Source organism: Poromitra crassiceps, assembly GCF_964638095.1.
Source record: "Poromitra crassiceps genome assembly, chromosome: 9".
Classification (NCBI taxonomy): Eukaryota; Metazoa; Chordata; class Actinopteri; order Beryciformes; family Melamphaidae; genus Poromitra; species Poromitra crassiceps.
The window spans coordinates 44,907,678-44,920,023 of record NC_139630.1 but is presented as its reverse complement, the minus strand read 5'-3'; the positions used below and the strand labels follow the sequence as shown (position 1 = coordinate 44,920,023).

The following is a 12,346-nucleotide window of genomic DNA, read 5'->3' as shown; positions in this document are numbered from 1 at the left end:
CAAATACCTATACCATACCCTCCCTAACAGCAACAGTACAAAAGTAATATTCTCACCCTGAGATACTTCCTTTTCCTTATTAACAAAAACAAAAACAAAACAAAAGTAAAACAATAATTGACATAGTCCGATCCGATCACCCATCAGAAACACAGTGCACAAGTACATGATCAAATATCCATAATCTACACAGCCCACCCACACAAGAGAAAAGAAGAGAAGACAGCACAACAGACAGACATCATCAGGCCCAACACATCACAGAGAAACAGAAATCAGTCCTTTGGGATCTCAGGAAACTGCAAACCCTTCACCACCATAAAAAATAGTCCCCATGTTTTCAAAAATCTAGTTGACGAGCCTCTCATCGTACACCGAATTCTTTCCAATTTAATAAAATAAAGAATATCTCTGATCCATAAGGAATGAGAAGGTGGGCTAACGGATTTCCATTTTAATAGAATTAGGCGCCTTGCTAAAAGCGTTGTATAGGCCACAAAGCCTGCTTGGTATTTTGATAATGATACTGTAGGGGGAGGGACTCCGAAAAGAGCTGTTAGAGTGGTAGGCTCAAGTGTCACTCCAACACTTTCTGAGATAGTATTAAAGATTTCTGTCCAGTACTTGTGCAAAGAGGGGCATAACCAAAACATATGAATGTATGTGGCAGGGGCCGAGTGACATCTGTCACAAGTAGGGTCGATGTCATCATAGATCCTAGCCAGTCGGACTTTGGTCAAATGCACCCGGTGAAGAGTTTTACACTGAATTAGCCCATGCCTCGCACAGATAGATGAAGTATGAACAAGATGTAAGATGTCGCTCCACAGCTCCTCCGGGATCTTGAGTTGCCAGATCTGCATGAACTGTATAACCAGCGGTGCCTCAGGAGGTCCCTGAAGATCATCAAAGACACAAACCATCCCCACAACAGCCTGTTCTCCCTGTTACCCTCAGGGAGGAGATACAGGGTTCCAAAAGCACGCACAAATCACTTGAGGAACAGTTTCTTTCCGCAGGCCACGAGACTCCTTAACATACACAAATAGTGTAGTAGCCGTACCGTACCGCACTGCAGCTGCTACCATTACGTATGTCTAATGTTTAATTGTATGTCTAATAAGGTACATGCTATTTGCACCTGTATGTCAAATACGTCGAATTTAAAATGTTTAAGCACGTCTAAAGTATGCACATGACATGTGCACCTATGTGCAGTGAATATGCCACTGTCTCGGACTTGTCTTATCACTATACTGCCTTATTGCTTATTGTTGCTTATTGCTTATTGCTTATTGCCTTATTGCTTATTGTTTTTGCACTCATATGCCTTGCTATATTTGTACTATGTTGTAAACGGAGGCCACAGCACAAGAATTTCACACGTGATACTTGTACCATGGAGTGACAATAAAAAATCTTGAATCTTGAGTTAAGTTGTGGACCAGTGATGTCATATGATGTCATGTATGCACAAAATTACATCACACTCCACAACTTAACTCAAATCAAATCAACTCAATAACTGGCCAACTAAATGAATGCCTACAAAACTTTTGACATGAATGACATGATCATAGCCTGGCCACATAACAGATGATCATGACAGGATGTGGAGGTCCTAGGCTGGTGTGTTTACATGTGGTCTGTGGGTGTGAGGCCGGTTGGATATAGGCCTACTTCCAAATTCTTGGAAACGACATTGAAGACGGCTTATGATAAACAACATTCAATTCACGGGCAGCAGCTCTGGTGGACATTCCTGCAGTCAGCATGCCAATTGCACACTCCCTCAAAACTCGTGACTGCACATTTTCGAGTGGCCTTTTATTGTGACCAGCCTTTGTGCAATAACCATGCTGTTTAATCAGCATCATGTGATATGCCACACCTGTCAGGTGGAGGGATTATTTTCATCATCATCATCATCATCATCATCATCATCATGATCATCATCATTATGTTACATGAGGTTTGATTTAATCGTTCTGTAGGTAATATGTCACAGTGTAATTAATTATTCATCTTCCTGACTCTTTGGCAGTTGTTGGAGAATGTCTGATTGGTGTGCCATTGGCAAACACAGACAAACAAGGATTGGACATGTTGAATCTGACCAAACATCTCCAAACGAGGACAGACAGTCATGGCACACCAAACACACATCTGTGTTTGTCTGTGTTTGTTGGAGTATGTTTGTTTGGTGTGCCATGGGCTTTAGTGACTAACTTAGAGGTTATCATCACAGAGCTAGTTCAAACAAAGTGCTGCAGCCTGTTCAACCTATTGAAAAGTCTGGCTACTTTGAATGTAACCTGTGACATTGTTTCTCTGTTATCTGCTCTGTTAAGCATGCTATCTTGTGTAGCCTATCTCCCCAGTGTTGGTTTAACTTAACCTTATCAATGTTGGTTTGACATATTTGATGGTTCGTTGGGTAACACTTTACAATAACGTACACAAATCCTATAGTAGTTACTGATAAACTAACCATTAACTAATCGCCAGTTAATCATTCGCTAATGAAAAATTTGGCATTAGTTTATCACTAGTTAATCATAGTTAATGAGTAGGTAGTCATTAGTTAATGATTAGTATCTAATTTCCTGAGTAGAGTAGTTAATCAGTACCTAATGATTACTAAATTTCAGCTCGTGAATAGAGTAGTTAATCATTACTTAATGATTCCAAAATGTCAGTGCGTGAATGTATTAGTTAATCATTAGTTAATCATTAGTTAATCTTTTTGTGTACCCTATTGTAAAGTGGTGCATCATACTCAGTGGTTTATGAATACTGAATCATTACCTGTCCATTAGTTACTCTTTTCGCACCCTAATATAAAGTGAAAGATATCCTTATCAAATAAACACTCCCTCCAGGTGAGATTCGAACCCTGAACCCCAAGATTGTTAAATTGTAAGTCTGGTTCTCTACCATCTGAGCTAACCAGCCTGTTGCTTGTTTGAGCCATACTATTGAATGTAGAGCCTGAGACCAAGTATTATAGTTTAAAGGTATATTCCACCCAAATACTACTTTCTGTCCAAGTACTTACAAGTACTTAGACATAAGTAGTATTTGGCTGAAACATACCTAAGTACTTGGACATGAAGTAGTATTTGGATGGAATATACCTTTAAAACTATAAGTATTTGGAGAGAAGGTAGTATTTGGGTGGAATATATCTTAAAAACTATAAGTACTTGAACAGAAAGTAGTATGTGGATAGGACATAATACTTAGTCTCTGACTCTACAGACCTATAGTATGGCTCTACCAAGTAACAGGCTGGTTAGCTCAGATGGTAGAGAACCAGACTTACAATTTAACAACCTTGGGGTTCAGAGTTCGAATCTCACCTGGAGGGAGTGTGTATTTGATAAGGATATCTTTCACTTTATATTAGGGTGCGAAAAGAGTAACTAATGGACAGGTAATGATTCAGTATTCATAAACTACTGAGTATGATGCACCACTTTACAATAGGGTACACAAAAAGATTAACTAATGATTAACTAATACATTCACGCACTGACATTTTGGAATCATTAAGTAATGATTAACTACTCTATTCACGAGCTGAAATTTAGTAATCATTAGGTACTGATTAACTACTCTACTCAGGAAATTAGATACTAATCATTAACTAATGACTACCTACTCATTAACTATGATTAACTAGTGATAAACTAATGCCAAATTTTTCATTAGCGAATGATTAACTGGCGATTAGTTAATGGTTAGTTTATCAGTAACTACTATAGGATTTGTGTACGTTATTGTAAAGTGTTACCGTTCGTGGTTTTGATGTTATGTTATCATTTCGAAATCCTCCCTGATGTTGCAAACTAACATTGTCACCAGGATGAAAATATACAGAAAAAGGCCCTCCCCTTTACCTCATGAAGATATGTATGGACAACATTGTAACACAGACGTCCAACTTGCCTGATGAAAACCATAAATCGCCATGGACGTTTGACAGGTGACATGTCGACAAACCCCTATGGTACAGTAAATGGACTGCATTTATATAGTGCTTTTCAAGTCTACACCAATGGTGCAGCTTTCTACTAGTAACCGATCCAAAAACGCTCTACATAATCTTAACCCTAACCCAAATTTTATTCTTATTAACCCTACTGTTTTGTAACGCGATTTCTCAAATTAGCACCGTTTCTCTCCGTCGCCCCCTCTCCTCATGTTGCTCTCGCCCACCTCTCAGAGCATCAAACACTAACTTAATTGAGACTAAATCTACATACGATGTTGAATGCTCAAAAACTATTACCACTGACCATAAGCATTCGGCTTGGATTCATTAATATCAGATCAATCGCTAACAAAGCCCTTCTGGTCAACGACATAATTATAGAATATAATGGGATTATGCGAAACCTGGCTAAAACCGAATGATGTTCTTCCACGTATTGAGGCCTCCCCCCCTAACTTTACTCATTTGCATATCACCAGAACGTAAAAAAAAGTGGGGGCGTGGGCCTAATTTTTAATTCAAATTTAAGTCTCTCACACGATCAAAAGTATAAACTCTGATCATGTGAGATACTCACCATGCGACCCTCTAATAAAGCTGGCCTCGGAGCCTTCTACCCAGTCATGCTTTACCGCCCACCCGGGCCCTATTCATATTTTCTAGATGAATTTTCCAACTTTCTCTCTGACCTCGTAACCCGCGCCGATAATATCATTATCATCAGTGACTTCAATATTTGCATAAATTGTAAAACTGAAAACCCAAGATGGCAGCAGCCAAAAACGCCAGACTAGAGGCTTCAGTCCACAAACCAATGGGTGACGTCACATACACTCTGTCCATCTGTTTTACAGTCTATGGTCTATATATAGACTCTATACCAGCCACACAAAGCACTTTACAACTATGCCTACATTCACACACATTCATATTCATACATAGCTACACCCATTGTGGCAGGCTACCACGCAGGGTGCTGGCCCAACCGGGAGCAATCGGGAGCAATTTAGGGTTCAATACAGTAGGCAATAGGCACAGTAATGCCTATTTAACTTAGTCTGTAAATGTCATGTACATTCAATGTAAACTCTTATTTAACTCCGACTGTAAATTCATGTAAATCCACTGCCTATTTAACGTCTATTTAACTCAGTCTGTAAATCTCATGTAAATCCAACGTAAATTCATATTTATCATCCACAGAACACTTCACCACTCATGTACATATTGTATATATATTTACTCAATTTGATTGCACTTGCAACTTTGCGATTGTCTTTAGTTATCTTCCTACTTCTTATCTCTGTATATTGATGTGACCGCTACTTATCTCTGTATATTGATGTGACCGCTACGCTGCATACAGACACTAAGACAAATTCCTCGTATGTAACTTGCATACTGTGGCAATAAAAGTGATTCTGATTCTGATTCTGAATCTGAATATCTTGCCCAAGGACACTTCGACATGCGGACTGAAGGAGTCGGGGATCGAACCACAGACCTTCTGATTAGGGGATGACCCTCAACCCGCTCTGCTTCCTGAGCCACAGCCGCCCCATCTTCACTTGGGTATTTCTGTAAAATCTAGGGTGCCCATTAGGTTGTGTGGTATGTTCATTTCTAACGTCTCAGTATGGTCATGGGTGTGGCAGCCATGAGGGATGCAGACTGTGTACTTTAAACATGTACATGCATGCATGCATGATACTGGCTGTATTTCAATAATGAGAGACTAGTAGAAAGTTTAACAAGCTTTAATGATACAACAAATTAATTTTTGGCGTATGACTCCATGATATGATGACGCTCTCCTGAGATGATGAGAGGGTGTCGTCAGTGAAGAATAGGATAGCTATTGAAGAATTCCCTATGGGGATAGGGAATTCTTCAATCAGGAGTCATGACGGTGGTGGTCAGGGGAGGATTTGGGGCGAAAGCAACTGCTTCAGCGATGATGATCAGCAACTGAGAATGACACATGGCACATAGCAAACAGAGTAAAACATGGAACCCTGATATACTACGCTGATTAGGTGATTGGGATCAGCTGGAAAGGAATAGCTTGGGCTGATTGGTTATTGCCACATGTGTGCTAAACTGTGAATGGGTGAGGAGACAGCAAACAAAAAAAAAAAAATCCAAGGCATCATATAAACTCCAGCGCCCAGAGGCAGGCAGTTCTGGATTTCACCATGTCCATGTGCACAATTGCCTTCCTGTGCGCCTTGGGCCACTTCACTGCACTACACATGCCTGGCACCTCAGCAGTAAGTCAAATGAAACTTAACAAGCAGGTTAATTAGCGTAGACAAAGTGAGGGCAGCAAAGGTTGACTCATATTCATGATGTGAAATAAATTACGGTATGTGAATGTGTATTTGTCTTTAGACTATCTGGAAACTCAAAAGTTCACCATGTGGATAATCTATTATTCTTGTCTGCCATAGATCTGATGTCAATATCAGATGAAGAGTAGAATTAGGAAGGACAGGAGATAAGAAAATTAAAGAAAAACATATGGGTTCACTCTGCATCTAAAAGTGGGAGTATTTGCTGTGTTCTTTTATCATTAAATTTCATTTGATTTGATTCACTTTGTACTAAGTATCTTATCTTGTGGATCTGTCACTGTTTTTTACTTGTTGCAAGTGGTTTCATATGTGCAAATGTATTAATCTTTCTTGTCTATCTCATCTCTGAACATCATACTTGAAGGATGGTGAGTGAATACTATGGTTTATATTCATCCTCGGTTACAAACAAACAAACAATCCACATTCACCTCTATCATTACCTGAATTTCACACAATCTCTTTGTGCTTTTGTTTGTGTTTATGCCGGCTTCATCCTAGCCTCTGCCTCAGAACAGTCTGAGATTGTGAACAAGCACAACACCCTGAGGAGAGGTGTCCAACCTTCTGCTAGCAACATGTTGAAAATGGTAAAATACTGTTATTGTCATAATAATGCACAGTTCCATGATAAGGCCCATGTAGAGCCTTCGTAGATTAAACAAAGAGAAAAAAATATATATACTTAACTTAAAGTAGAACTCCACTGGAAAAAAAATGCTGATTTATTTTTCACATGATCACACACACATCAGAAATCTGTAAACAATTTTGCAGACATTCATTTAGTTTGCAAGTTATTGGAGAGTTGATTTGAGTCAAGTTGTGGACCAGTGGTCATTCATGCACGGATGACATCACTGGTCCACGACTTGACTCAAATCAACTCTCAAAAACTGGCAAACTAAATGACTGCCTACAAAACTGATTGTCTGCATAACTGTTTACAGTTTTCGGGTACGTGTGAGATCATGTGCAAAATAAATCAGCATTGTTTTTCGGTTGAGTGCCACTTTAACTTATCACTTAAACCAATTCAACATCTTATTATTTTTTTTACATCTTAATAAACAATATTATATCCTTTCTCTAAAGCAGGGGTTCCCAAACTTTTTCATCATCGAACCCAAAAGAAAATTTTTGTGTCTCCCTGGGACCCAAACTCAGAAAAAACATACAGTAATGAGTTGCCATGACGACAGTTGGCAACCCACCCCTAAAGCAACGTCTTTGGGATGGCAGCCAGCTGGGATCCGGCTGGGAGCGGCAATTCAAGGTGGCTGCCACTAGCCTAGGTAAACCCAGCCCCCACGTGACCTGCTCTCTCAGACTGTAAGCAGGGTGAGCCTGAGAGCAGGTCACTGGGGGCTGGGTTTACCCAGGCTAGGCTGCCACTGTACAAAAGCATAGTGTGCTTCACTGGGCATCAGCCAAAAGTATCTAAGCATCAATTCTCATTTAATCTAGCTTGTTAGTGTTTGATTTGATGCATACTACTGTGCACTCCCTCATGGTGCATATGGGCTGTTTTCTGGATAAGCACACAGTGAGGTTATATGGTGGTGATGTGCTGATGTAGCAGCCGTTCTGTCCTGTGTTCCCCACAGAGCTGGAGCAGTCAGGCTGCAGCCAACGCTCAGGGATGGGCCCACGACTGCTCTATGAAGCACAGTCCTTCCAGCTCCAGGCAGATCAATGGTAACTTCTCTCTTGTACCTTACACCTAGTCAGTGTTGTGAGTTACTTTAAAAATGTAATCCGGTAAAATTACTTTTTTTTTTTAATCAAGTATCACAATATTAAAGTAATGTAAGTTTACATTACTTTTGGATTACTTTTGATCTAATTTCCTGCATTTGACTACTGGAGTCCGGGGGCATGCTCCAAGCTGTGATAAGGGCGGGACCCTCCATCATATCAGAAGTACGGCTGACACCAATATTTAATAAAAAGCTTTGTCAGCCTGTCAAACCGGTGTATTGCGTAATTCTAACCCGGGTGTCTTTTAGGGCAATTGTTGACAACACAGATCATAATCTTATAAATGGTTTATCAATTGTACCTGCAGTGCAATTTTTGACAGTGTTGGCATCCAAAATACCCTCCTTTAAACAAAGAGCTTTGAAGAGTCAGTGGAGGGAGGGCCGAGGAAGAGCCATAGAAATTTGGTAGATATGACCCTCCAGATAAAGGGAGAAAGGTACAGTAAGGGTGTTCACCTCAACTTCCTGTCCCAACACAAAGACAGATCTGGTGACTGTGCATGGAAATGATCCATTTCCTTTCTTGACTAAGACCCATTAGCATGGATGGCCTCTTGAAGCAGACTGCAGACTCTCTCACCTCTCTTTTGACTGCAGCTACCGGCTGTGGAGAGAACCTTTACATGTCACAGAGTAAGGACTCCTGGAGCGACGCTATCCAGTCCTGGTACGCCGAGGTGAAGGACTGGCAATACGGAAATGGATCTACCGGAGGAACCGTTGGACACTTCACACAGGTGCAGTCACATCCACAGCACTTTAATACCACCCGTATAAATACTAATCCACAGTACATGGCATCACTTATTTGAAAGTGTCAAATGTCTACAAAAACTCCCAGTGTGGTGTGAGAACAAGTTAGAAGTCACTCCCTGATGATTCTGTTTGTCTCTTGTCTGCACAGGTTGTGTGGTACCGGTCCAACGAGATTGGTTGTGGCATGTCCCACTGCCCCACCTCATCCTACAAGTACTTCTACGTCTGCCAGTACTGTCCCCCGTAAGGAAACAAGCACAAACCTATAAGCCCACGGTGCCCCCCCTAGCCACTCCACCTACCCACCCCTCGAATCCCGACTCTCTAGCACCTTCATATCCCTAGTTACGGCTATTTCCCCACTAAACTCACTAAATGTCCATGACTGACTAACTGGCTGGCTGACTGGCTGACTGACTGACAGAGTGGCTGTCCTGACTCTTCCATCGTATGACCCCGGCGAGGCCACTGGCCCAGTGCCGTGGGAAAAAACGATCACATTACAACACAACATATCACTTCTGTCACTGGAAAGCTGTAGACTACTGTAAGTTTAGTTTTTTTTCTTGCTTAGAATCAGAGTGAATGGTGATATGATAATTTTAGTGTTGAGTGTGTTTTATGAACCTTGGGCCCTTGAAACCTGATAAAAAAAACATAATTTCAAGAATACTTGGGTGTCGGTAAGAAAATATACAAGGAAAATATGCCTTTTTTTCTGACAACAGCAACGTACATTTAAAATTTGCTGATTTAACCATAGCATCAGAACGGCTAAATAATAACATCAGGCTACTGGCTTAAAACGGACACTGCACACACACCTGCCAACATTAGGCTGTGAAAAAGAGGACCCCTTTGAAAATGTTTTTTTCCCGTGGCAAAATTTTGCCTATATTTGGAGCATTATTTAGCCACCTTCCTGACAATCTAGCACAGGGGTGTCAAACATGCAGCCCGGGGGCCAGATCCGGCCCCCCAAAGGGTCCAATCCGGCCCAAAGCATGACTTTGCAAAGTGTGAAAATTGCACTGAGAAGTCCTTCAATCCAATGTGATGCACTTGTGAAGGCTAAGAGGTACCAGGTTTCAGGAGCAAGTTAAATATTAAGTCGCCTATTCATGTTATCTGTATTAATCACTAAATCGTCAGCTATTTTCATTACCTTTGCTTGACTATAGAGAATTGCACAGTTGTCATCAATTGTAATCAGGGGTGTAGTGGTAAATACAGAGGTGGGTAAACTATCCAAGGTGAGTAGTTTACCCACCTTGTTTGCCCTCATTGATTGATACAGTTGATCTGAAAATAGGTGAGTAAACTCTGTCTCATTTCAAAGAGGTGGGTAAATTGCTTTTACTTGTGTTTACCCTCCACTACACACCTGATTGTAATGCACAGTACAGACAGATTTGATAATGTGCTTTTTTAGTAGCTGAGATAACCTCGTGTTGTAGGTGATGTAATTCTTTACACTAAGATAAACGGGAAAATGATTAGGTTTTGTCATTTATAGGTTATTATTATTGATTTTCATTGTGTGGCCCACTTGACACCAAATTGGGTCGCATGTGGCCCGTGGACTGAAATGAGTTTGACACCCCTGCTCTAGCACATCATGTTTGGTACATGTACCAATCAATGCCTTAGGTCTTCTAGGTTCATATGATACCAGAGCCCACTACAGCCTCTGAAAGTACATTTTCGAAATGTAGATATTTCACCAACATCGCGATTTTTCCGAAATTCAGCCCAAAATCCTCAAGGTTAATGTGTATATGTAGCCTAAAAACTGTCTGTTAAAAAAAAGTTTGGGAATCACTGATCCCGGACCACAGTTTGGGAATAACTGATCTAATAGGATACTGCTTTACTGTCTCGGAGCGTATCAGTGACATGAGGGCTGAGATCCTGTGAGTCTTTGCTGTTATGTTTAATATTTGATGTTCTGGCCTAAATTACAGTGGAAACTACCAGTACACACACCCCTACAAGGCAGGAACCCCCTGTGGAGATTGCCCCCCTGATGCTTGTGACGAAGGCCTGTGCAGTGAGTAGCAAAATCTCTCCAAACCCTTTGGTGTGAAGAACAGCAGATTTGAGAGGCGACACGAGCTGCTGGAAGCAGAAATAATCTCATTGGTTGAGCAAAGAAGGAACTGGTCAAAATATAAATAAGAAATATAAATAGCAACGTATTGTTGTTGGTCAGCAGCTAGCTCACTAGCTTATGTAACAAGCTAGGCTATTATGGCTACATTCAACTGGGAAGGTCAATAGTATGGATCTAGATTGCATTCGTAATGGTTCATCATATGCTCTCGTCAAAGCTGTGGTTCTGTGGCTCCGCCAACTGAGGTTTAACTAACCAATCATTTCATGATCATCATTTTCTTCCTCCAGAGCAGCAGCTAGAGTGAAGTCACACCCTCTTCCGGGTTCAGCATGGGACCTAACGGATTTCATTTCTTCATTTTTCCATAGACATTTCATAAATCATTATAAAAATAAAATAGTACAAAGTTTTACTTGGTCAAACCAAGCGATTCAGCGATATTTACAATCAGGAGAGACTATAGAACATTTCACTCAGACAAAAAAGAAGGCGGATAAAGTTTTAGTTTTGGTCCAAGTGAAGCCCAAGTCTCTCCTGATTCTGGATATAGCTGAATCGCTTGGTATGGCCAAGTACAACTCTTTTATATATATTTTTAAACGTCTATGGGAAAATGAATGAGGAATGAAATCCCTTATAGGTCCCATGCTGAACCCAGAAGAGGCCATGACTTTGGCACATAACTGTATACAGCCTGAACTCATTATTTGTCAACCTTTGAATGATTTCTATCAGTGGACAACATTACGCCTAATATCATTTATGATTTATCTTTGGCCATGCCTCCTCTCTCTCTCTCTCTCTCTTTCAGCCAACCCCTGTCCCTATGCTGATAAATATGGCAACTGTCCCGATCTGAAGCAGTCTCCAGGCTGCAGCAATGTGAATGTGGCCTCCTGGTGTCCGGCCTCCTGCAAGTGTACCGATCAGATCCATTGATTGCCTGTGCAGATGCACCCTGACTCATTAGTCATTCCACAATCATATCGGATCATATCACAATTCAATAAAGATGAACATTTAAAAAAAGACCCATATGTCTTACACAAACTCTTTGTCAATATACCCATTCACTCAAAACTTTTTCTAGGAAATGTCACCTCCTCGTTGTGCTCCTTGGAACTATTTCCTGCTGGTTTAATGCCTCAAGCCCTTTGACTCTTCTCAAATCAGCAAAGATTAAAGAGGAAATTTACTTTGGCACACACACTCTCTCTGGACAAACGGTACCTGCAGGGACAAATCCCTACTGTATCTAAGGTGTAAACTGAGTGCAGAGGAAGGAGAAACCACTTGAAAGGTAGCATGGATCTGGCAGAAGCAGTGCGGAAAAGCTCATTCCACAGAATAGTTTTCCCAA

The 12,346-nt window shown here is 40.8% G+C and overlaps 1 protein-coding gene across 1 annotated transcript; it reads left to right on the top strand.

The window, feature by feature from the left end:
* Positions 1 to 6,716: 6,716 nt before the first annotated feature.
* Positions 6,717 to 11,925, top strand: LOC310782329 (cysteine-rich venom protein-like; the record flags this gene model as incomplete). Its single annotated transcript, XM_083642996.1, has 6 exons — positions 6,717 to 6,941; positions 7,959 to 8,049; positions 8,712 to 8,851; positions 9,019 to 9,113; positions 10,835 to 10,920; positions 11,798 to 11,925. The coding sequence occupies 6 exons, from the start codon at positions 6,717 to 6,719 to the stop codon at positions 11,923 to 11,925; spliced, it is 765 nt and encodes a 254-aa protein (XP_083499122.1).
* Between the last annotated feature and the right edge of the window lie 421 nt (positions 11,926 to 12,346).